General features: G+C 49.1%; 1 protein-coding gene across 1 annotated transcript; it reads right to left on the reverse strand.

Annotated features, from left to right (window-relative positions):
- Positions 1–285: 285 nt before the first annotated feature.
- On the reverse strand, positions 286–25,077 carry gcm2 (glial cells missing transcription factor 2). The gene is made up of 5 exons (XM_033038926.1): positions 24,957–25,077; positions 10,639–10,891; positions 7,906–8,018; positions 6,281–6,406; positions 286–1,456 (listed from the first exon to the last, which is right to left on the reverse strand). The coding sequence occupies exons 1-5, from the start codon at positions 25,050–25,052 to the stop codon at positions 557–559; spliced, it is 1,488 nt and encodes a 495-aa protein (XP_032894817.1). The 5' UTR covers positions 25,053–25,077; the 3' UTR covers positions 286–556.
- Positions 25,078–27,110: the final 2,033 nt, after the last annotated feature.

Below are 27,110 nucleotides of genomic sequence, written 5' to 3' on the forward strand. Positions count from 1 at the left end.
GTGTGCTACCCAGCCAGCGGAAAGACTATACAAGTTTACAATCAAGCTGTCCACAGTGTACAGATACAGGATAAATGGAATAACGTTTCGTGCAAGATAAAGTCCAGTAAAGTCCGATTGAAGATAGCTCAAGGGTCTCCAATGAGGTAGGTGATAGACACAGAGTGCTGGAGTAACTCAGCGGGTCAGGCAGCATCTGTGGAGGACATGGATAGGTGAAGTTTCACAGAGTGCTGGTGTCACTCAGCGGGTCAGGCAGCATCTGTGGAGAAAAGGAATAGTTGACGTTTCGGGTCAAGATCCTTCTTCAGATGATGGGTCAGGACCTCTCTCCAGTCCTTGACAGAATGGTTCAGGTTTCACACGAACCTCCAGATTCAGGGGTCGTTTCTTCCCAGCTGCCATCAGGCAACTGAGCCGTCCTCTCACCAAACCGGAGAGCGGCCCCGACCTACCATGCACCTCATTGGGGACCCTCGGACTATCTTCACTGGGCTCCATCTCGCACGAAAAACGTTACGATGGGGGGAGGAAAAAAAAATTATTGGGCCTTCCATCAGTATTCCCCGCTGTCGTATCTGTAGGGGTGAACTGGGCGCTCGGGGTAGGGGTTTGAGGAGCAGCTGCCGTATCTGTAGTTGTCGAGCCCGTCGAGCAGGTCAGGCTTCAAGGGTCCTTCCTGCTGGTAGGCCGCAGATGGCTTGACCACACCACTGTCCTCGTGGTACTTGGGCTCGGGGTAAATGGTGGCCTCTGCCAAACGGTTGCAGTTCGGTAAGCTCTTGACATCACAGACGCTGTCTCCAAACTTGCCCATGGGCTTGTAGGTCTGGTAGGAGACCTTGGTGGTGGTGGTGATGATGGTCTGCAGAGCCGGAGGGGTGGAGCCGGCCCCGGCCAACCTGCAAGGGAATTCGCCGTTGTAGTAATGGCCGTTACTGCTGGGCGTGAGGCTCCCGCACTCGTTCCTGTCGACCCCACAACCCCCTTTCATCAGCTGCTTCCAGCCCAGGTCAAAGTTCCGGTCGTGGACGGTGGCGGCGGGGCCCATCCCCCGCTGGGGTCCACCATGCTGCACGCACATCTTCCCCGAGTCCCCCTCGGGCTGAGCGCCACCAGCGGCGGCGGCGGCGGCAGCGGCGTCCTTGTACAGGGACGGGTAGGCGGCGGGGCCCACGTAGCCGGGAACGGCAAACTCGTAGCCGCAGGACCCCCGGGGCAGGTAGATCCTTGGGTGGCAGGCGACCTTCTGGAGAGGCGAGGCCATTTCCCCCATGCTGCCGGCTGGGTCGTAGGCGGGCTTGTACGCCTCTGCGCTTTGGTACGGCGGGCAGTGATGTGCCGGGGCGGCAAAGTTTGGCTCCCCGGCTATCAAGCCGTATCTGTCTGCGGTTTCCATGCAGGGCAGGTGGTGGAGGCTGTTGAAGACGCCTCCGCTGTCGTGGTATCTACTTGCCTGGAATGAATCAAACAACATCGAGATTAACTTTGATTAACTAAGATTGGGCGGCAGCATTAGTGTTGCCAACTGTCCTGTATTAGCCGGGACATCCCGTATATTTGGGCTAAATTGGTTTGTCCTGTACGGGACCGCCCTTGTCCCGTATTTGACCGCTACTACTCGGGTCGAGGGGACTGTCGGGTCGGAGCGCTGCGTCCGGCCCCGCCTCACCCGACCCGACGTAGTGCAGCCCATGGAGTGCAGCAGCAGCAGCAGCAGCAGCAGCAGCAACGCCTCGCCCGTGGCCCCGTCGGTCGGTCGGCAGCCCGGTCAGCTGTCAGACCTTCGGACCTTCGCTTACCGCCAACACCACCACCACCCCTCATCGGTTCATGAGTTTGACGGGGCGCCGGACTTTGTGTGAGCGATGTCACGTGGCCCCCGGGCCAAAACTCCTCAGCTGGCCCCACCGGCTGGGCTTTGTGTGCAGTCCAGCACCCGGGGCCAACTCATCATTCACCCAGCCACGGCCGAGTCTGTCAACGAATTGCCGTAGCAAATTTGTCCTGGATTTTGACCTCTTGTCCCTTATTTGGGAGTGAGAAAGTTGGCGACCCCAGGCACGGTAGAGTTGCTGCCTCACAGCGCCAGAGACCCGGGTTCGATCCTGACTACGGGTGCTGTCTGTATGGAGTTTTCTCCCCATTTTCTCCCCAGTTTCTCCTCATTTTCTCTGGGTGCTCCAGTTTCATCCACACTCCAAAGGTGTAGACGTCTGTAGTATCATTGGTTTGGTGAAATTGTAAATTGTCCCTGGTATGTGTGGGGATAGTGTTAGTGTGCGGGGATCGCTGGTCTGTGGAATTCTCTGCCTCAGAGGGCAGTGGAGGCCGGTTCTCTGGATGCTTTCAAGTGAGAGCTAGATAGGGCTCTTAAAACTAACGGAGTCAGGGGATATGGGGAGAATGCAGGAACGGGGTACTGATTGTGGATGATCAGCCATGACCACATTGAATGGCGGTGCTGGCTTGAAGGGCCGAATGGCCGACTCCTGCACCTATTGTCTATTGTCTAATGGTCGGCGCGGACTGGGTGGGCCGACCATTATCTCGAAATTATCTGTATCTCGAAAACGAAAGCTAAATTAACAACAGTGCAATTAATTACTCTGTAAGACATCTACAAGGATTGTGTTTCACATACAGCCCGTGGAAACAGGCCCTTCATCGTAACGCCCTCGCCAACCAACTTGCCCCATCTACACTAGTCCCACCTGCCTGCGTTTGGCCCATATCCCTCCAGGCATGTCCTCCTCACCCTATACCCGCTCAGTCTGAAGAAGGGTCCCGACGCGAAACATCACCCATCCATGTTCTCCATATCCCTCCAAACCTATCCTGTCCATCTACCTGTCCAAGTGACTTTTAAATGTTGTTATAGTACCTTGCCTCAACTACCTCCTCCGGCAGCCCATTCCATGTACCCACCACCCTTTGGGTAAATAAAGTTGCCCCTCAGTTTCCTATGTTTAAGAAAGAACTGCAGATGCTGGAAAAATCGAAAAGGTAGACAAAAATGCTGGAGGAATTCAGCGGGTGAGGCTGCATCTACGGAGAGAAGGAATTGGTGACGTTTCGGGTCGAGACCCTTCTTCGCCTATTCCTTCTCTCCATCGATGCTGCCTCGCCCGCTGAGTTTCTCCAGCATTTTCGTCTACCTCAGGTTCCTATTAAATCTATTCCCTTTCACCTTTAACCAATGCCCTCTGGTCCTCGATTCTCCTGCTCTGGGCAAGACACACACTGTGTGTGTCCACCTGATCTATCCAGGTACACCTCGATAAGATCATCCCTCATCCGCCTGCGATCCAAAGATCTTTTCTATGTTAATCATTTTCAATGTCAGTTCTATTCTTTGTGAAATCTGTTGATATGTACACAGTTGAATGTTTGATAAAAAATATGATGAAATAGACTTTGTATATTTGTTAAACGTATAATACCCAAGAGGTGGACTGCTCTCGATGTCTCAGTAAAAGGAAAGGTCCGGCCTTGAATTGATTGGGATAAAAAGCCACCCCTTAAGTCCCTGTCCCACTTTACCGAGTTACTCACGAATTCTCCCGAGTTTTCCCCTTGATTCAAACTCGGAGAATGTCCGTAGCGAGTCCGTAGGAAGCCGTAGGATTCCGTAGATATTTCGTAGCGGCTCGTAATGCCGGCCGTAGGTACTCGGGGCATCAGGTAAGTGGGGACGTTTTTTCAGCATGTTGAAAAATGTCCACAAGTTAAAAAATAGCCCCGAGTACGTACGGCTGGCATCTCCCAGTTTGAATCAAGGGGAACACTCGGGAGAATTCGTGAGTAACTCGGGAAAGTGGGACAGGGGCTAGGCTCCTAGACAATCTTTCCCTTCTCACCTTAAACCAATGTCCTCTAGTTCTTGATTCCACAACTCTGGGTAAAAGACTTTGTAAATTGTCCCCTAGTGTGCAGAGCAGGGGTTCGGCGACCTTGTTCTGCATCGGGGCCAGGACGTACGTCTGTGAGCGGATGGCGGGCCACATCTATCACGTGTACACACGGATCCTGCCCCCATCCCGCCACGGATGGCAGGCATCAAATCACGTGTCAGCAGAAGGCAGGCAAAAAATGCTGGAGAAACTCAGCGGGTGAGGCAGCCTCACGCAATCCTCGCATGTCTCACCCGCTGAGTTTCTCCAGCATTTTTTGTCTACCTTCGATTTTTCCAGCATCGGCAGTTCTTTCTCAAACGTGTTCACAGAAGGTGCGCGGCCGTGCCGGCGGCTTTGCGCAGGAGGCGGTACAGACAGAGCTCGACGCTCGGCAGGCCGGATGATTACGAGTTACGGGCCGCATTCGGCCCGGGGGCCGTTAGGTTGCCGACCCCTGGTGAATGAGAAGGTGGGATAATGTAGAACTAGAGTGAGCGGGTGACCGATGGTCAGCATGGACTCGTTGGGCCGAAGGGCCTGTTTCAATGCTGCATCTTTCAATCAATCAATGTCATCTGAGAATTCCACCTTAGTTTAGATGTAAACAGGCCCTACGTCCCCATTGACAGGCACAAAATGCAGGAGTAACTCAGCGGGACAGGCAGCATCTCTGGCGAGAAGGAATGGGTGACGTTTCGGGTCGAGACCCTTCTTCAGACTGAGCCAATTGACCAAGACTGTGGAATTCATTGCCACAGGAGGCCGTCAATGGATATTATTAAGACAGAGATAGATAGATTTTTGATTAGTGCGGATGTCAGGGCTATAGGGCGAGAGCAGGAGAATGGGGTTGAGAGGGAAAGATAGGTCAGCCATGATTGAATGGCGGAGTAGACTCGATGGGTCAAATGGCCCTATACTGCCCCATCTACGCTAGTCCCACCTGTCCCCATTTGGCCCCTATCCCTCTAAACCTATCCTATCCACGTACCTGTCTAGATTTTTCTTAAACGTTGCGATGGTTATAGAGGAATTGAGTCCCAGCCAGCCCACCCTCTTCCCATAGCTCAGTCCCTTCACTCCTGGCAACAGCCTCGTAAATCCTTGCACCCTTTCCAGCTTGACAACATCTTTCCAATAGAAGGTAGACACAAAATGCTGGAGTAACTCAGCGGGACAGGCAGCATCTCTGGAGAGAAGGAATGGGTCACGTTCCGGTCAAGACCTATCTTCAGACAACATCTTTCCCATGACATGGCGACCAAAACTGAACACAATGCTGTGGGTATAAGGTTCTGGGCATTCACCCTGTCACAGCTGAGGAAGCACAATCTGCCACAGGCAATGATGGTCCAATTCTACACGGCCATTGTAGAGCCTGTCCTCACCTTCTCCATCATGGTCTGGTTTGGCTCAGCCACCAAGCACGACATCCGGAGGCTGCAGAGAATCGTCCGATCAGCTGAGAAGGTTGTTGGCTGCAACCTTCCCTCCATTGATGAACTGTACACTGCAAGGGCCAGGAAGCGAGCGGCTAAGATCATCTCTGACCCCTCTCACCCTGGCCACAAACTCTTTGAATCACTTCCCTCTGGAAGGCGACTCCGGACTGTCAAAGCTGCCACGGCCAGGCATAAAAACAGCTTTTTTCCCACAAGTAGTAGCTCTACTCGATAACCAAAAATCTGTAGCCTCCCTTTGCTCTGGTATTTTATTTAATTCACATGTTTAAACTATAAAGTGTTATTATTAAGGTTTTAATGTTTTATGTTTTATTCTTAATTGTTTTACTATATGTCGTGTCGTCACTTGTGGGCGGAGCACCAAGGCAAATTCCTTGTATGTGAATACTTGGCCAATAAACTTAATCATTCATTCATTCATTCATTCATTCATTCATTCATTCATTCATTCAATTTCCCTCATGATCTTACACATCTTTAGACTTTAAACATTAGCGCTGAAACAGGCCCTTCTGCCCACCGAGTCCGTGCCGACCAGCGATCACCCCGTACACTAGGATTATCCTACACACACTAGGGGCGATTCATAATTTTTAGCCTGATCAACCTACAAACAACAAGTTCGGTTTAGTTTATTGTCACGAGCACTGAGGTACAGCTTCTGTGGTGTGCCATCCAGACATGCACGTCTTTGGAGTGTGGGCGGAAACCGGAGCACCAGGAGTAAACCCACGCAGGTCACGGGGAGGACGTCGTACAGACAGCACCCGTGGTCAGGATCGAACCCAGGTCTCCGGCGCTGTGAGGCAGCGACTCTACCGCTGGTGCCACCTATAAGATCATCACGTTCATGGGGACAATCGACAGCATATCAGTGCCATGGCCACTGAGATAGCGAGTCTTTCCTGCTGCGTCTCCTACCTCTGGTTCCATGTGCCTCTTCTTGTGTGTGAAGTGTGGGGAGGACAGGCATCTTTTCACAGCGCTCCTCCTGGTTTCTGTCTCCGCTTTGCTCTCCGGCCTCGGGTGGTCATGGACGCCTTTGGCCTGCGTACATAACACATCGTTTAATCTTTACACTGCCCGGCCCATAGAAACATGGACAATAGGTGCAGGAGGAGGCCATTCGGCCCTTCAAGCCAGCACCGCCATTCAATGTGATCATGGCTGATCATCCACAATCAGTAGCCTTCTCCCCCATATCCCCTGACTCTACGTGTTCAAAAGGGAACTGCAGATGCTGGAATATCGAAGGTACACAAAATTGCTGGGGAAACTCAGCGGGTGCAGCAGCATCTATGGAGCGAAGGAAATAGGCGACGTTTCGGGCCGAAACGTCGCCTATTTCCTTCGCTCCATAGATGCTGCTGCACCCGCTGAGTTTCCCCAGCAATTTTGTGTCCCCTGACTCTACTATCTTTAAGAGCCCTATCTAGCTCTCTCTTGAAAATATCCAGAGAACCGGCCTCCACCGCCTTCTGAGGCAGAGAATTCCACTCTCACAACTCATAACAAGAGGAGTTGAGTATAGGAGCAAAGAGGTCCTTCTGCAGTTGTACAGGGCCCTGGTGAGACCACACCTGGAGTATTGTGCGCAGTTTTGGTCCCCTCATTTGAGGAAGGACATTCTTGCTATTGAGGGAGTGCAGCGTAGGTTTACAAGGTTGATTCCTGGATGGCGGGACTGTCATATGCTGAGAGAATGGAGCAGCTGGGCTTGTATACTCTGTAATTTAGAAGGATGAGAGGGATATCTTATTGAGAGGGGATCTTATCCAGAACCAGGGGCCACAGTCGTAGAATAAAGGCAAGGCCATTTAAGACTGAGGCGACAAAAAGCTTTTCACCCAGAGAGTTGTGAATTTGTGGAATTCCCTGCCACAGAGGGCAGTGGAGGCCAAATCGCTGGATGGATTTAAGAGAGAGTTAGATAGAGCTCTAGGGGCTAGTGGAGTCAAGGGATATGGGGAGAAGGCAGGCACGGGTTATTGATTGGGGACGATCAGCCATGATCACAATGAATGGCGGTGCTGGCTTGAAGGGCCGAATGGCCTCCTCCTGCACCTATTTTCTATGTTTCCATGTTTCTATGAAACATATAAGATTATTAAGGGATTGGACACGCTAGAGGTAGAACCAGAACCAGGGGCCACAGTATAAGAATAAGGGATAAGCCATTTAGAACGGAGACGAGGAAACACTTTATCGCACAGAGACAATAGACAATAGACAATAGGTGCAGGAGTAGGCCATTCGGCCCTTCGAGCCAGCACCGCCATTCAATGTGATCATGGCTGATCATCCACAATCAGTACCCCGTTCCTGACTTCACCCCATATTCCCTGACTCCGCTATCTTTAAGAGGGTGTGAATCTGTGGAATTCTCTGCCTCAGAAGGCAGTGGAGGCCAATTCTCTGGATGCTTTCAAGAGAGAGCTAGATAGGGCTCTTAAAGATAGCTGACGGCACCCGCAGTCAGGATCGAACCCGGGTCTCGGGCGTTGTAAGGTGGCAACACTACCGCTGCGCCACCGCGCCGCCCTTACCTGAAAGAATATGGCCTTGGCATCAAGTCGCCAGAAGTTGGTCACTGGATATCCGCTGTGTCCTCGGCAAGGGACCAACTCCAATCCTGAGTTACAGTTCGGACAAATCTTCTCTGGAAGACAAAGTTACTTATTAAGTTTACACCCCAGCGGTATGAACATTGACTTCTCCAATTTCAGGTAGTCCCTGCTTTCTCCCTCCTTCCCCTCCCCTTCTCAGCTCTCCCACTGTCTCCGCCTCTTCCTTTCTTCTACCCGTCCCCTCCCCCCCCCCATCAGTCTGAAGAAGCGTTTGTTGCGTGCTAACCAGTCAGCGGAAAGTCAGTGATCGTGTGTAGGACAGAACTAGTTTAAGCCACTGTGCCACCCTTCTTGGATAGAATGGGCAAGTTGGGCCGAAGGGCCTATTTCTGCATGGTATGACTATGATACGGAGTTTTTGTTATTGGTTCAGTTGCCTGATAACTTCAGTTTAATTTAATTTAGAGATACAGCACGCAAACAGGCCCTTCGGCCCATTGAGTCCGCACCGACCAGCGATCCCCGCACACTAACACGCTCCCACACACACTAGGGACAATTTAAATTTATACCAAGCCAATTAACCTGCAACCCTGTACGTCTTAGGAGTGCGGGAGGAAACCGAAGATCTCGGTGAAAACCCACGCAGGTCACGGGGAGAACGTACATACTCCGTACAGACAGCGCCCGTAGTCAGGATGGAACCCGGGTCTCTGGCGCTGTGAGGCAGCAACTCTACCGCTGCGCCACCGTGCAACCCAGTTATTGATGGTTGTTTAGTAATTTGGTGTTTCTGGTGCCCTTAAACATCCCAGAAGCTATCCGGCAATTTCCAGTTAACATTCTGCTTGACTGTCAATATTATGCCATCAACAATAAGGATTAGAACTGACTGAAAGAGATTTGTTTGTGGAGTAAGACCTATTGGCTTCATTGAGCTCAATTAACTGAAGCGAAGGAAATAGCCCGAAATGTCGCCTATTTCCTTTGCTCCATAGATGCTGCCTCACCCGCTGAGTTTCTCCAGCATTTTTGTCTACCTTCGATTTTCCAGCATCTGCAGTTCCTTCTTAAGCATCCCTTCAACTCCATTCAGTCTGAAGAAGGGTCTCGACCCGAAACGTCGCCTATTTCCTTCTCTCCAGAGGTGCTGCCTCACCTGCTGAGTTACTCCTCCAGCATTTTGTGTCTACTTCCATCAACTCCATTTACACTTCACGCTGCCTCGGCAAGGCCATAGGCATCACAATGAGACAAGTATTATTAATGTTTAGTGTTTTCGGAGTCATTCGTAACTGTCACAGTATGTCATGTTGTTACTTGTGGGCGGAGCACCAAGGCAAATTCCTTGTATGTGAATACTTATAAGTATAAACTTACTTACTTACTTACATAACAGGAACCTGAGGGGTAATTTATTTACACAAAGGGTGGTTAGCGTATGGAACAAGTTGCAATAGACAATAGACAATAGATAATAGGTGCAGCAGTAGGCCATTCAGCCCTTGGACCATCATTGGCTGTGGCAGATTGTGCTGGCTCGAAGGGCCGAATGGCCTACTTGTGCACCTATTGTCTGTTGTCTATTTTTCTTGCAGAATATTACTTCACATATAGTGTAATCATAGTCATCTGAGCATCATAGAGTCCGACAACACAGAAACAGGCCCGTCGGCTCAACTTACCCAGGCCGGCCAACATGTCCCAGCTTCACTTTAGTTTAGTTTAGAGATACAGTGCGGAAACAGGCCCTTTGGCCCACCGGGTTCGAGCCGACCAGCGATCCCAGCACATTAACACTATCCTACACCCACTAGGGACAATCTTTACATTTACACCAAGCCAATTAACCTACAAACCTGCACGTCTTTGGTGTGTGGGAGGAAACCGAAGATCTCGGAGAAAACCCACGCGGGTCACGGGGAGAACGTACAAACTCCGTACAGACGGCACCCTGTAGTCGGGATCGAACCCGAGTCTCCGCCGCTGCATTCGCTGTAGGGCAGCAACTCTACCGCTGCGCCATCGTGCCGTCACTTGTCCCACCTGCCTGCGATTGGCCCATCTCACTCTACATGTCCTATCCATGTGCTTGTCTAAATGCTTTTTATACATTGGGATAGTCCCAGCCTCAACTACCTCCTCCGACAGCTCGTTCCATACACCCACCACCCTTTGTGTGAAACAGTTACCCCTCGAGTTGCTATTAAATATCCCCCACCCCCCACCTTAAACCCCACCCCCCACCTTAAACCCCACCCCCCCCACCTTAAACCCCACCCCCCACCTTAAACCCCACCCCCCCCACCTTAAACCCCACCCCCCCACCTTAAACCCCACCCCCCCACCTTAAACCCCACCCCCCACCTTAAACCCCACCCCCCCACCTTAAACCCCACCCCCCCACCTTAAACCCCACCCCCCCACCTTAAACCCCACCCCCCCACCTTAAACCCCACCCCCCCACCTTAAACCCCACCCCCCCCACCTTAAACCCATGTCCTCAAGGGGGGAGGAGGGTGGCGGAGAGGAGGTGAGTGGGGGAGGAAGAGGAGGTGAGTGGGGGGGGGAGAGGAGGGTGGAGGGGAGGGGGGGGGGAGGGTGGAGGAGGGGAGGTGGAGGGAGAGGAGGTGGAGAGGAGGGTGGAGGAGGGTGGAGGAGGGAGGGGAGGGTGGCAGTGGGCATGTGGGAGAGGAGGGCCTCTATACTCACTCTGCTGCTTCTGCCGGGCCTTGTCGCAGATTGCGGGCCTGAGCTGCAGCCTGCCTCCCCCGGGCAGGTTACAGTTGCCGCCGCACACCACCACGCCCAGGCAGGACTTCTTGAGGATCTGGCAGTTGTGGTTGTTGGTGTTCCTCATTGCCCAGCCGCTGAGGTGCCGCTGAGCGTTCTTATCCGCGGCCAGGTAAATGTACCTCACGTAGCCGTCTGTCCACTCCTGGAACCCATCAAACTGCTTCACACCCTGGACAAGGCGAGAGAGGGTCGCTGTTGTTGTTAGAGGCGGCTAGAACGTTTGGTAAAGGGCCTGTCTCACTTGGCGATTTTTTCGGTGACTGCCGACATCATTGACCGGCCTATCAGGGTCACTGAAATATTCGCGGCCGTGACGCGGCGTGACGACATATTGACGTGACGACGTTATTTTCAAGTGTCGCAACATTTTTTTGGTCCCCGCTGGATTTTGAAATGTTCAAAATCTTTTGGCGACACTGATACTACGCCGGCAGTCACCGAAAAAATAGCCAAGTGGGGCAGGCTCTTAATACGCACTAACACAGATGCACTGAATATGGGAAGGAACTGCAGATGCTAGTTTACACCGAAGATGGACACTAAATGCTGGAGTAACTCAGCGGGACAGGCAGCATCTCTGGAGAGAAGGAATGGGTGATGTTTTGGGTTGTGACCCTTCTTCAGATATATATATATATATATATATATATATATATACTAGACCAAGTGGGATCGGTTGGGTCCCAGGTTCACATGGGAGGGCTGGTCCCCCAACGCAATATTCCACTTCTCCACAATTCCAATATTGGTGGCCAGTGGGAAAAGGGGATGGGGGGAGGGGGGGGGGGGGGGGGATCTGGAGCGCTAGCATGGGTGTAGTGGGTCGTCACAGCGAGTGCAGGGCCAACAATCCATTTCAAGTCAAGTCTATATACAGTCATGTGAGACAACAAATGAAATGAAATGAAATGAAATGACAATGCCATGAGTTGCTTGGCCTGCTGCCCTGCCTGTGCTTGAAACTGCAATGCTTTATTAGGTCCGACTGTGTTTGGAAGGAATAAATGCTTTATTAGGTCCAAGTGTGTTTGGAAGGAATAAATGCTTTATTATGTCCGACAGTCTTTCGTCCAGTCTTCCGCTTAGTGGGCAGGTCGCGCTGATTGTGTAATTTCCGGTGAGTACAGAGGTTGCGCTGATTGCGGAAGTGTCACTGACTGCGGAAACCCCACAGTGGAGAGGCCGCGCTCAGCTGTGTGAGTAGATTCAAGAAAGTTTATTGTCATATATATGGTGTGTGAGTCAGTGTGTGTGTGTGTGTGTGTGTGTGTGTGTGTGTGTGTGTGTGTGTGAGTGTGAGTGTGTGTGTGAGTGTGTATGTGAGTGTGTGTGTGTGTGTGAGAGTGTGTGTATGTGAGTGTGTATGTGTGTGTGAGTGTATGTGTGTGAGTGTGAGTGTGTGTGTGTGTGTGTAGGTGTGAGTGTATGTGTGAGAGTGTGTGTGAGTCTGTGTGTGAGTGAGTGAGTGTGAATGAATGTGTGTGTGAGCGTATATGTGTGAGTGTATGTATGTGTGTGTGTGTGTGTGAGGTGGAGGGTGTGTGTGAGTGTGTGTGTATATATGTGTGTGTGTGTGTGTGGGTGTGTGTGAGTGTGTGAGTGTGTGAGTGTGTGAGTGTGTGTGTGTGTGTGTGTGTGTGTGTGTGTGTGTGTGTGTGTGTGTGTGTGTGTGTGTGTGTGTGTGTGTGTGTGTGTGAGTCTGTGTGTGAGTCTGTGTGTGAGTCTGTGTGTGAGTGTGTATGTGTATATTGGGATTGGTGGAGAGGTGGAATATTGCATTGGGGGATCAGCCCACCCGTGTGAAGCTTAGTCTAGTACAATATAAAGGGTGACACAAGGAAATGCAGATGCTGGAATCTTGCACATCTGGAATCTTGCACAAAACACTAAGTACTGGAGGAATTCAGCAGGCCAGGCAGCATCTGGGGAGGGATTGGCCAGGCTCTGTTTCAGGTCAGGACATTGGGCCAACTATCCCAAGCCCATTAGTCAAGAATAGATTGTTATTATCATTCCCAGTTATTAATGCTTGATTTTACTTTGGAGTCACGTGAGTGACTACGTGAAGAACCCCGCCAGGACGCATGCGTGTCATATCGCTTTCACGCTTGCGAAACGACAGGCGGGGTGGAGCGTTCCCCCGCAGCGGTAAGTTTGAAACCGCGACCTGCGGGTAAGTGACTTACTCTGCGGTAGTGTTTTGTCCCCGCGCTGTTTTTACACAGGGGGGGGAAGCTGGACAAAATAGTGTCCACAAGTGCTGCGAGTGAAGCTGGCTGGGGAGGACCGCGAAGTTGTGGGAGCGAGCAGCAGCTGAAGGCACAAGCCCCGTAAGTGGGATCAGCTGTGCCGACATTTGGTCCCGCGCCGGCCAGATTAAACACCATGGCTGGGCGGGAGACTATACAGAACGGAGCCGTCGGCTTTGACAAGTCAAAACGGCAGGAGGAGGGGTGGAAGGACGTTCCCCCCTTAAACGGCACGTTTTAAGCCTGGACCTGCAGGTAAATGATACTGCGGTCTTTATTGTTCCCATACTGTTCTACAGGTGGGGGAAACATGCACAAGGCAAAGAAGTCGACCAGAGCTGCGACAAAGCTGGCGGGGGAAGGCCGCGGAGTTGCGGACGCCAGCAGCGGCTGGCGGCACAGGAATTACCCGTAAGGGAACAGCTGTGCCCGACTTCGCCCCCGCACCGGCCAGATTAAACACTGCGTCTGGGCGGGAAGGCAAGAAGAAAACCAAAAGAGTCGTTGACTGATCAGTCCGACTTTGAGCAGCCGCGAGCGGCCAGCGACCGTGAGCGCTGGAGCCGGTTGGACCGGCTTATGGAGCCGAGCTCCAACATGACAGACTCCGGGAGATGGAGTCTAGTCACTGTGGGCACTATGCAAAACCCACAGCAGCACCTCTTGTAGGGCTGAACAGTGCATCTCCCTCGTCAGAGGGGAGTACGAACGGGTTTGACGAACAAAACTACAAGTGTGCAGGGGGTGCAGGAAGGCAAAATCTACTGGTCATGGTGTCCAAATACATACAGCCAGACCACGATGGACACCACTGCAAAAATACTTGGGACCAGGAAACTGCGCATCCCTGAATGTTCCAGTCGTGGAAATAGCATCTGGAAACATGTCGGAGCAGGACTTAGGAAAGCCATGGGGCTCATAAAGGCGACAACATTAAGGATCTCCTACAGCCAAAGACAGCACCCTTATGCACCCACCAGCAGAACAAGAGAAGCTGGTGAAAGCTCAAAGGCCAGGTATACAGGACAGCGGTCTTTTAGACCATAGCCCAGACCGGCCTTTCTGGAAGATGCACAAACCCCCAACCCCCAACCCAAAAACAAACCCAGACACCGGCGCCTCAACCTCCACAAAGACCACACAGAAGAAGCAAACTTCCACTGGTAACAATGGAGGTAGGTGGGTCTGGTCCCTTACAAATTATAGGAAGAGTGGATAATACACACATTGGTGGGAGATTACACTCTTTTGGATACATGGTGTATATTAACTACAGACACTTATATCCTAAGCAGTATCCTGGGATATACCATTGAATTGTGCAAAAGGGGTAATGGGTAAACCCAACACGATTGGCTGGAATTTATGTCTTATATCTTTACCAAAAACAAAATAGATGGTGACAGTCACATCATCATCGAATTGACCAAATTGAATACATTGTACTATATATTCAGTACAAAATAGGAACTGGTAACTGCTAAAGGACTGATTTCTAAAGGCTACTCCATGGCTAGCATCGACCTAAAAGATGCTTACTATTCAGTGCCTACACGGACTGATCACAAACGTTATTTTAAAAAATTCAACTGGATGGGGCAGCTCTGGCAGTATAGAGCTCTACCAAATACATAATCATATGATCATACTAATTGTGGGCATAACTTTGGAGTTGGCCTAACTAGCTGTAACAGCCACCATACAATTGTGTGAAAACTGGGGTTATCATCCATCCAGTTAAATCTAAACTAACGCCTACCAACATAATGGATTATTTGGGGTTCACTATTGACAGCTCACATGTCGGTGACTTTACCAAAGGACAAGGCTACAGTCTTAACTGAGGCCTGCAACAACCCCACTGACATCAGTGAACCGTCTTATCAGATTGGTAGCAAGTATAATTGGCATATAGTGTCTGCCTTTCCAGCCACACAATTTGGACCTTTGTATTACCAAAAATCTACAAAGAGCAAAATATAAACACTCAAAGTTAATACTGGTCATTTCGACAGACCAATAAGCCACCAATCAAAGCTTATGGAATTAAAATGGTGGAGGGATAACATTCGGCATTGTTCCAACCCTATCGTTATCAGCAAACCCTTAGTGGTGCTACAAACTGATGCCAGTGCGCTTGGTTGGGGTACTACCAATTTCCATCTCCATCTGTGGAGGTAGATGAAAGGCACAGGAGGCATCATTATCACAGACACTGGGCATAAACTACCTGGAAATGTGGGGTACGTTCTATGGCCTAAAGTCATACTGCTCTGGGATAAATCACCAGCATGTTAGACTACAGAGTGACAATCTGACTAATACAATTTGGTAATGGTGTATCCAGAGAAATATTGGAATATCAGCTACTTACCTACCAGGTAACCCAAAATTCAGTGACAGACATCAGGTCACGCAAATTCAATAAAATAAGACTTAATCACCAGTTACCAAACTGTGTTTCTTGGGAACCAGACCCTGGGACAGCAGGGACAGATGCTTTTCACTGCATTGAGGGGGCAATTGTTTATCTATGCATTCTCTCCTCTGCATCATCAGTCGGGTATTACGAAAAATACAACAAGACTCAGCGTCTGTTAATTGGTAGTGCCGATTGGCCTACTTAACCATGGTTCCCTGTGATACTCAACATGGGGTTTAACCATGCATCACCATCCTGAAACAACCAGATTATTGGTTCATCCTGTAACAGGGGAACCCATCCATGTCAAAAACAACAAACCTATCAATTTGTAGAGTCTAAAGAAACCTCTACTGCAACTGGGACTGGCGGACCGAACATTAAACATTATCTCAGCGGGCCACAGACAGTCCACCAAAAAACTATATCTGGTATACATCAGGAAATGGAAGATATATTGTCACAGAAACTACACAGTTTGATGAACATAACGTCTGTTCTCGAATTCCTGGCAGGCCTCCATTATGATGAGGGGCTCAGTTACAGTGCCATTAACTGCGCCAGAAGTGCCCTTTCAACATATCTATGGCGAGGATCAGAGCGTCATTCTGTTGAGACTCACCCCTGGTAACCAAACTTATGAGGGGAATTTTTAATATCAATCCCCCAAGAACCAGGTACTCTCTAAATGGGATATGAGTATTGCCCTAACGTTGCTAAGGAATTGGTCTCCAGCAACAGCTCTGTCCCTGCATAGACTGACGCACAAAACAGTCATGCTGATGGCTTTGGTTACGGCACTAAAGGTACAGTCGTACATAAGTTAAGGCTGGACTATATGACTTCTTCAACAGGAATATAACGTTTCATATTACGAATTAGTCAAACAGAACAGACCGGGATCATCAGGCCTCAAAATAGAATTTAGGGATTACCCTACAGATATCGTCTCTGTATAATAAGACAATTATTGTTCTATATGGAGAACACCAAAAACATCTGAGGCTATGAGATGGCACTACTAATCAGCCACAAACAAACCCACAAAAAAGTGTCGGTTCAAACTATTTCCAGATGGCTGAAACAGGTGTTAACAACAGCCGGGGTGGATACTAACATATTCAAATCTTATTCCACCAGGGCTGCAACTACATCGGCAGCTATGGAGTTGGATGTACCAATGAACCAAATCCTCGAGACAGCAGGATGGATCAGGGGAAAATGTTCCAACTATTCTACCACAAACCAGTAGTTAAACTGGAACTTGCAGAGCCAATTTTAAGTTCTGTAATATAATTTCACCCCATAAATAGGGGCTATAATTTGTTGTTAACAATTTATCATGGATTTCAATGTTGGATTCATGTCTAAACATGTTAACACAATTCCTCCCTCAGTCAATTAAGGCAGATGTGATGCATGGACTCGTTTCCACGGCATGAAATCACAGAGCTTTGAAATCTTCACGTAGTCACTCACGTGACTCCGAAGTAAAATAGTAAGATTAAACGAGAACTTACCAGTTCGAAGTTTGATCGTTATTTTATGAGGAGTACGTTGAGGGAATACGTCCCCTCCGCTCCCACCCTTGATCATATACTCAACTGGTATTTTCTTCTCTAATCTTACTATGTTCAGTCATTACAGTTATCTGTGATTTCACACCGCTGCTTTGAAAAATGACACGCATGCGTCCTGGCGGGGTTCTTCACGTATTCCCTCAACGTTACTCCTCATAAAATAACGATCAAACTTTGAACTGGTAAGTTCTCGTTTAATCTTACTATTAATGCTTGCACTGAGTAGGTTCACAAGGTTAATTCCCGGGATTGCGGGACTGTCATATGTTGATGGATTGGAGCGGCTGGGGTTGTGTTCTCTGGAAATTAGAAGGATGAGAGGGTGTCTTATTGAAACATATAAGATTATTACGGGTTTGGACACGCTAGAGGCAGGAAACATGTTCCCGATGTTGGGGGAGCCAGAACCAGGGGCCACAGTTTAAGAATGATACACAGAGAGTTGTGAGTCTGTGGAATTCTCTGCCTCAGAGGGCGGTGGAGGCCGGTTCTCTGGATACTTTCAAGAGAGGGCTAGATAGAGCTCTTAAAGATAGCGGAGTCAGGGGATATGGGGAGAAGGCAGGAGCGGGGTAGTGATTGGGGATGATCAGCCATGATCACATTGAATGGCGGTGCTGGTTCAAATGGCGGTGCTGATTCCTGCACCTATTGTCTATTGTCTATCCACGTCTATGCTGAAAACTCAACTGAAGTCATGGATGCCATACCAGAGGGTCACAGCCTCAGAATTAAAGGGCGCTCTTTTAGAAAGGAGGTGAGGAGGAACTACTTTAGTCAGAGGGTAGTTAATCTGTGGAACTCATTGCAACAGAGGGCTGTGGAGGCCAAGTCAGTGGATAATTTTAAGGCAGAGATAGACAAATTCTTGATTAGAACGGGGTCAAGGGTTACGGGGAAAAGGCAGGAGAATGGGATTAGGAGGCAGAGATCAGCCATGATTGAACGGTGGAGTGGACTCGATGGGCCGAATGGCCTAATTCTACACCCATAACGTTAACTTGTGAACTCACCAAACCATAAAGAGATGTAGCACAGAAACAGGCCCTTTGGCCCTGAAACATCCATGCTAATCAAGATGCCCCACCAAGGCTAGTCCAGTGCTTATGTACATATGGCCTATATCCCTCTAAACCTTTCTTGTCTATGGACCTGTCCAAATGTCTTCGGACAGTGGTGCAGTGGTAGAGTTGCTGCCTTACAACGCTACAAGTCTCCGGTTCCATAATGACCACAGGTGCTCAAACTGCAGAGCATCTTGGACAATACTAGCTCACACTCTCCAAGACAACCTGAGGAGCACCTTCAGCAACAGACTGGTCCCACCAAGATGCAGCACAGAACGCCACAGGAGATCCTTCTTCCCTGTGGCTATCAAACTGTACAACTCCTCACCCTTCTGTCGTGTGGTAGACTGGCTCCCCTCCCCCCCACCCCCCCCAACCCCCAATATATCCACATCCCCCAAACCTTTCCACTCATCACTTGAACTTCACGATTCTTGTGTCAACTGTTGTCAGATCAATTTACTTCCTGGGATAAATAAATGGCTGATCTATCTTTCCCTCTCAACTCCCCCCTCCTCCCCATAACCCTTGACCCCTCATCATATCTAAACCCACTCATCCCTGGGATTGTTCTTGTAACCATTCATTTTAGATTAGTTTCGTTTACTTTAGTTTGGTTTAAAGATTCGGCATGGAAGCAGGCCCTTCGGCCCACCGAGAATGCGCCGACTAGCGATCCCCACACATCTATCGTATCGTATTTGTGCGTGACCTGTGTGGGTTTTCTCCGGGTGTGGGTTTTCTCCGGGAGGCCCAGGAGCCGTTGGTGAGGGAGGAGCGACCTCCGTGCGGTGAGTATAAAACCCATCGCGGGGCTTGTTTCAACAGAGGCCCAGGAGCCGTTGGTGGGGGAGGAGCGACCTCCGTGCGGTGAGTGTAAAACCCATCGCGGGGCTTGTTTTAACAGAGGCCCAGGAGCCGTTACAGAGGGAGGAGCGACCTCCGTGCGGTGAGTATAAAACCCATCGCGGGGCTTGTTTCAACAGAGGCCCAGGAGCCGTTACAGAGGGAGGGGGGAGCGGCCAAAATCTGCAACGTTCCATTCGCAGATCACACTTCAAATTAAGGGGGCTGGTGGAAGCCTCTGATTGGTCGAACGGACTAGAGGAAGCAGCCGTTACAGGACTAGAGGAAGCAGCTGATTGGCTTGTATCCCGGGTAAGGCTTTATTGTATTCGGATAAGGGGGAGAATGAGGCCCAGGGCAGTTTACTGTTCTGGATGTCAGATGTGGGAGGTCATGGAGTCTGAGTGCCCTCCAGACGTCCACATCTGCGCCAGGTGCGTCGAGATGGGGCTCCTAAGGGACCGTGTTAGGAACCTGGAGCAGCAACTTGATGACCTCTGTCTGCTCAGGGAGAGCGAGGAGGTCATAGAAAGGAGTTACAGGGAGGTTGTCACTCAAAAACCACAGGAGACAGAAAACTGGGTCACAGTTAAGCAGGGCAACGGGCAGAGGCAGGGACTGGTGAGTACCCCGGTGGCTGTACACCTTGAAAATAAGTATTCATGTTTGAGTAAGGGTGGGGGAGACAGCCTACCTGGGGGCAGCGACAGCGGCCGGGCCTCTGGCACAAAGTTGCTCAGAAGGGTAAGGAAAAGAAGAGGAGGGCAATTGTAATAGGGGACTCTATAGTCAGGGGGTCGGATAGGCGATTCTGTGGACGCAGACAGGAGACCCGGATGGTAGTTTGCCTCACTGGTGCCAGGGTCTGGGATGTGTCTGAACGTGTCCAAGAAATCCTGAAATGGGAGGGAGAGGAGCCTGAGGTTGTGGTACATATAGGTACCAACGACATAGGTAAAAAAAGAGAAGAGGTCCTGAAAGAAGAATTTAGGGAGTTAGGTAGAGAGTTAAGGAGAAGGACTGCAAAGGTAACAATCTCAGGATTACTGCCTGTGCCACGCGACAATGAGAGTAGGAATGGAGCGAGGTGGAGGATAAATGAGTGGATGAGGGACTGGTGCAGTGGGTATGGATTCAAGTTTCTGGATCATTGGGACCTCTTTTGGGGAAGGTGCGACCTGTACAGAAAGGACGGGTTGCACTTGAACTCGAGAGGGACCAATATCCTGGCGGGGAGATTTGCAAAGGCTACTGGGGAGACTTTAAACTAGTATGGTTGGGGGGAGGGACTCAAATTGGGAAAGCTAGCAGTCAGTGTGTGAGGCAGGAGGCAGAGAATGGTAGCACTCTGACCCAAAATGTAGGGGAGAGAGAAGAAAAAGACAATAAACAGAGAATAAGAGAGGGTGGGTTTCTTAAATGTGTATATTTTAATGCTAGGAGCATTGTAAGAAAGGTGGATGAACTCAGAGCCTGGATTGACACCTGGAAGTATGATGTTGTGGCGATCAGTGAAACATGGTTGCAGGAGGGCTGTGATTGGAAACTAAATATTCCAGGATTTCGTTGCTTCAGGTGTGATAGAATTGGAGGGGCAAGAGGTGGAGGTGTTGCATTGCTTATCAGGGAAGATATTACAGCAGTGCTTTGGCAGGATAGATTAGAGGGCTCGTCTAGGGAGGCTATTTGGGTGGAACTGAGAAATGGGAAAGGGGTAGCAACACTTATAGGGGTGTATTATAGACCGCCAAATGGGGAGCGAGAATTGGAAGAGCAAATATGTAAGGAGATAGCAGATATTAGTAGTAAGCACAAGGTAGTGATTGTGGGAGATTTCAATTTTCCACACATAGACTGGGAAACACATTCTGTAAATGGGCTGGATGGGTTGGAGTTTGTAAAATGTGTGCAGGATAGTTTTTTGCAGCAATACATAGACGTACCTACTAGAGAAGGGGCGGTGCTGGACCTCCTGTTAGGAAATGAGACAGGTCAGGTGGCAGAGGTATGCGTTGGGGAACAGTTCGGGACCAGTGATCACAATACCATTAGTTTTATGGAGAGGGTCAGAACAGAGATTTTTGCTTGGAGAAAGGCTAACTTTGAGGAGATGCGAAAGGATTTAAAAGGAGTAAATTGGGACAGTTTGTTTTATGGGAAAGATGTGGAAGAGAAATGGAGTACATTTAAAGGTGAAATTTTAAGAGTACAGAATCTTTATGTCCCTGTTCGGTTGAAAGGAAATAGTAAAAATTGGAAAGAGCCATGGTTTTCAAGGGAAATTGGACACTTGGTTCGGAAAAAGAGAGAGATCTACAATAATTATAGGCAGCATAGAGTAAATGAGGTGCTTGAGGAGTATAAAGAATGTAAAAAGAATCTTAAGAAAGAAATTAGAAAAGCTAAAAGAAGATATGAGGTTGCTTTGGCAAGTAAGGTGAAAGTAAATCCAAAGGGTTTCTACAGCTATATTAATAGCAAAAGGATAACGAGGGATAAAATTGGTCCATTAGAGAGTCAGAGTGGACAGCTATCTGCAGAGCCAAAAGAGATGGGGGAGATATTGAACAATTTCTTTTCTTCGGTATTCACCAAGGAGAAGGATATTGAATTATGTGAGGTAAGGGAAACAAGTAGAGTAGCTATGGAAACTATGAGATTCAAAGAAGAGGAAGTACTGACACTTTTGAGAAATATAAAAGTGGATAAGTCTCCAGGTCCGGACAGGATATTCCCTAGGACATTGAGGGAAGTTAGTGTAGAAATAGCAGGGGCTATGACAGAAATATTTCAAATGTCATTAGAAACGGGAATAGTACCGGAGGATTGGCGTACTGCGCATGTTGTTCCATTGTTTAAAAAGGGGTCTAAGAGTAAACCTAGCAATTATAGACCTGTTAGTTTGACGTCAGTGGTGGGCAAATTAATGGAAAGGATACTTAGAGATAATATATATAAGCATCTGGATAAACAGGGTCTGATTAGGAACAGTCAACATGGATTTGTGCCTGGAAGGTCATGTTTGACTAATCTTCTTGAATTTTTTGAAGAGGTTACTTGGGAAATTGATGAGGGTAAAGCAGTGGATGTTGTATATATGGACTTCAGTAAGGCCTTTGACAAGGTTCCTCATGGAAGGTTGGTTAAGAAGGTTCAATTGTTGGGTATTAATGCTGGAGTAGCAAGATGGATTCAACAGTGGCTGAATGGGAGATGCCAGAGAGTAATGGTGGATGGTTGTTTGTCAGGTTGGAGGCCAGTGACTAGTGGGGTGCCACAGGGATCTGTGTTGGGTCCACTGTTGTTTGTCATGTACATCAATGATCTGGATGATGGTGTGGTAAATTGGATTAGTAAGTATGCAGATGATACTAAGATAGGTGGGGTTGTGGATAATGAAGTAGATTTTCAAAGTCTACAGAGAGATTTATGCCAGTTGGAAGAGTGGGCTGAAAGATGGCAGATGGAGTTTAATGCTGATAAGTGTGAGGTGCTACATCTTGGCAGGACAAATCAAAATAGGACGTACATGGTAAATGGTAGGGGATTGAAGAATGCAGGTGAACAGAGAGATCTGGGAATAACTGTGCACAGTTCCCTGAAAGTGGAATCTCATGTAGATAGGGTGGTAAAGAAAGGTTTTGGTGTGCTGGCCTTTATAAATCAGAGCATTGAGTATAGAAGTTGGGATGTAATGTTAAAATTGTACAAGGCATTGGTGAGGCCAATTCTGGAGTATGGTGTACAATTTTGGTCGCCTAATTATAGGAAGGATGTCAACAAAATAGAGAGAGTACAGAGGAGATTTACTAGAATGTTGCCTGGGTTTCAGCAACTAAGTTACAGAGAAAGGTTGAACAAGTTAGGGCTTTATTCTTTGGAGCGCAGAAGGTTAAGGGGGGACTTGATAGAGGTCTTTAAAATGATGAGAGGGATAGACAGAGTTGACGTGGATAAGCTTTTCCCACTGAGAGTAGGGAAGATTCAAACAAGGGGACATGACTTGACAATTAAGGGACAGAAGTTTAGGGGTAACATGAGGGGGAACTTCTTTACTCAGAGAGTGGTGGCTGTATGGAATGAGCTTCCAGTGAAGGTGGTGGAGGCAGGTTCGTTTTTATCATTTAAAAGTAAATTGGATAGTTATATGGACGGGAAAGGAATGGAGGGTTATGGTCTGAGCGCAGGTATATGGGACTAGGGGAGAATACGTGGAATGGGCACGGACTAGAAGGGTCGAGATGGCCTGTTTCCGTGCTGTAATTGTTATATGGTTATATGGTTATATGGGTGCTCCAGTTTCCTCCCACACTCCAAGGTCGTACAGGATTGTAGGTTGATTGGCTTTGGTAATAAATTGTACATTGTCCCTAGTGTGTAGGATAGTGCTACTATGTCGCTGGTCGTCACGGGTTCAGTGTGCCGATGAGCCTGTTTCCACGTAGTATTTCTAAAGTCGAAATGTTGTTAAAATACCTGCCTCAACTACCTTCTCTGGCGTCCTGTTCCAGATACCTACCACCCTCTTGAGTGAAAAAGTTGCCCCTTTGGTTTCAATAGACAATAGGTGCAGGAGTAGGCCATTCGGCGTTTCGAGCCAGCACCGCCACTCAATGTGATCATGGCTGATTGTAGGCCAATTGGTTTGGTATAAATGTCAATTATCCCTCATGGGTGTAGGGTAGTGTTAATGAGCGGGGATCGCTGGTCGGTGCGGATTTGCGGGCCGAAGGGCCTGTTTCTGCGCTGTATCTCTAAACTAAACTAAAACTACAAAGAAAGGTGAAAGAATACCATCACAAAATAGCAGACAAGTGATTAGTTGATGCAACAGAAATATTATTCGATGTAGTACATCAATAGACGATAGACAGCAGGTGCAGGAGCCAGCACCGCCATTCAATATGATCATGGCTGATCATCCCCAATCAGTACCCCGTTCCTGCCTTCTCCCCATATCCCCTGACCCCGCTATCTTTAAGAGCCCTATCTAGCTCTCTCTTGAAAGTATCCAGAGAACCGGCCTCCACCGCCCTCTGAGGCAGAGAATTCCACAGACTCACAACTCTCTGTGTGAAAAAGTGTTTCCTCGTCTCCGTTCTAAATGGCCCACTCCTTATTCTTAAACTGTGGCCCCTGGTTCTGGATTCCCCCAACATCGGGAACATGTTTCCTGCCTCTAGCGTGTCCAATTTTAGAGAGGCGTAAATAGGGCAGACACCCAGAACCTATTTCCCAGGGTGGACAGGTCAAGGTCAAGAGGGCATAGTTTGAAGGTGGCGGCAAGGTTTAAAGGAGGCAGGGGTTTTCCTTACATAGATGAGGGAGAGTTCCTATAACATGCTGCCTGGGGTTTATAAGTTCATAAGTTCTAGGAGTGGAATAATATACTCGCCATTCAATCATGGCCGATCTATCTCTCCCTCCTAACCCCATCTCCCCATAACCCCTGACATCCGTACTAATCATAAAAGTCTTAAAAATGTCCACTGACTTGGCCTCCACAGCCTTCTGTGGCAATGAATTCCACAGATTCACCACCCTCTGACTAAAGAAATTACTCTTCATCTCCTTCCGAAAGGAACGTCCTTTAATTCTGTGGCTTTTCCCTCTGGTCCCAGACTCTCCCACTAGTGGAAACATCCTCTCCACATCCACTCTATCCGGGCCTTTCACTATTCGGTACGTTTCAATGAGGTCCCCCCATCATCCTTCTAAACTCCAGCGCATACAGGCCCAGTGCCGACAAACGCTCATCATATGTTAACCCACTCATTCCTGGGATCATTCATGTAAACCTCCTCCGGGACCCTCCCCAGAGCCAGCACATCCTTCCTCAGATATGGGGCCCCAAAAACTGCTCACAATACTACCAATGTGATCTGGCCAGCGCCTCACAGGGCCTCGGCAAGTATCAAAGACTGGAGGGCGCAGCTTTAAGGTGAGATGGGGTAACATTTACATCAGATGAAGAGAGCAGAAGTTTGGTGGGTGCCTGGAACGCGCTGCCAGGGGTGGTGGCGGAGGTAGATATGATAGTGGGATGTTGAAGAGGCTTTGAGAGAGTTACCTGGGGCAGCTTGGGATCATTAATATCCCAGGTAATCTTCATTCCACTGGAACACACGCAGTCAGCGTCTTGATAGAGGTCTCCTGTAGACATCATGCGTCCGGAGTCCGTTAGGTTCCCTCAGAATAGTCGGCTGGGCTGTGAGAGGACAGAGTTTAGTGCAGTTTAGTTCAGTTCAGTTTATTGTCACGTGCACAGTAAAAACCTTTTGTTGCGTGCGATCCTATATTGACGATAGACAATAGACATTAGGTGCAGGAGTAGGCCATTCAGCCCTTCGAGCCAGCACCGCCATTCACTGTGATCATGGCTGATCATCCCCAATCAGTACCCCGTTCCTGCCTTCTCCACATATCCCCTGACTCCGCTATCTTTAAGAGCCCTATCCGACTCCAGAGTCTGTATCTAGAGCCCGTTGTAAAGGATGTATCTCTTCTGACAGGGATAGAACATGTTCTATAAAGAAAACGGCACAAGAACAGGCCCTTCGGCCCACAATTTTGATGCTGAACAAGATGCCAAGACCATCATTTATCCAACTGTGGATGAAGGAGCCACAGATGCTGGTTAACACCAAAGATAGGCATGAAAAAAAGTGGTGGGTGTATGGAACGAGCTGCCGGAGGAGGTAGTCGAGGCAGGGACTATCGCAATGTTTAAGAAACATTTAGACAGGTGCGTGGATAGGACAGGTTTGGAGGGATAGGGACCAAACGCGGGCAGGTGGGACTAATGCAGATGGGACATGTTGGTTGGTGTGGGCCTGTTTCCACGCTTGATGACGTGTACAACAAAGAATTTCATTGTACCAGCAGAAAAACAATAGGGGCACGGTGGTGCAGCGTTAGAGTTACCGCCTCACGGCGAATGCAGCGCCGGAGACCGTGGTTCGATCCTGACCACAGGTGCTGTCTGTATGGAGTTTGTACGTTCTCCCCGTGACCTGCGTGGGTCTCCTCCAAGATCTTCGGTTTCTTCCCACACTACAAAGACGTGCAGGTTTGTAGGTTAATTGGCTTGGAAAATATAAAAATTGTCCTAATGGGTGTTGGATGATGTTAACGTGCGGGGATCGCTGGTCGACGTGGACATGGTGGGCCGAAGGGCCTGTTTCCACGCTGTATCTCTCAACCAAACTAAAAAGATACATGATTACAATCGATCCATTTAAAGTGTACAGATACATGATAAGGGAATAACGTTTAATGCAAGGTAAAGCCAGCAAAGTCCGATCAAAGATCGTCCGAGGGTCACCAATGAGGTAGATAGTAGTTCAGGATGGCTCTCTGGTTGTGGTAGGATGATTCAGTTGCCTGATAACAGCTGGGAAGAAAGTCCCTCAATCTGGAGGTGTGCATTTGCACACTTCTGTACCTCTTGCCCGATGGGGGAGGGGAGAAGATGGAGTGGCCAGGGTGCGACTGGTCCTTGTTTATGCTGCTGGCCTTGCTGAGGCAGCGTGAGGTGTAGATGGAGCCAATGGAAGGGAGGTTGGTTTGTGCGATGGTCTGGGCTGCGTCCACATGTCTGCAATTTCCTGCGGTCTTGTATAGTCGTTCCGCTGACTGGTTAGCACGCAGCGAAATACTTATTTTCTCTCAGTACACGTGGAAATAAACTGAGCTAAACTAAAGGAGTAAAGGCTATGCTCTGGAGACAGGGGATGGGGCGTGGGGGTGGGGCGTGGGACGTGGGGGGTGGGACGTGGGGGGTAGGGCGTGGGGGGTAGGGCGTGGGGGTGGGGCGTGGAGGGTGGGGGGAGGGGGACAGAAGGAGCTTTAAATCAAGATACATTCAAATGCGGAATACTCTGAAGTAACCAGTGTCCATACCTTTGCAAGGGCAAGGCAGCTTTACTCAATTAATCAAAGCAGACACTGGAGTAACTCAGCGGGTCAGGCAGCATCTCTGGAGAACATGGATAGGTGACGTTTCACAGAGTGCTGGAGTAACTCAGCGGGTCAGGCAGCATCTGTGGAGAACATGAATAGGTGACGTTTTGGGTCAGATCTGCCTGATCCGCTGAGTTTCTCCAGCACAGCGTGTTTTTTTTTAAAACAGCATCTGTGGTTCTTTTAAGTTCTTATTTTCAAGATACCACATGATAACAGGCCCTTCGGCCCACAAAGTTCACGCCTTCCATTGGTCACCCGT

The sequence above is a fragment of the Amblyraja radiata genome, chromosome 2 (assembly GCF_010909765.2).
Source record: "Amblyraja radiata isolate CabotCenter1 chromosome 2, sAmbRad1.1.pri, whole genome shotgun sequence".
Classification (NCBI taxonomy): Eukaryota; Metazoa; Chordata; class Chondrichthyes; order Rajiformes; family Rajidae; genus Amblyraja; species Amblyraja radiata.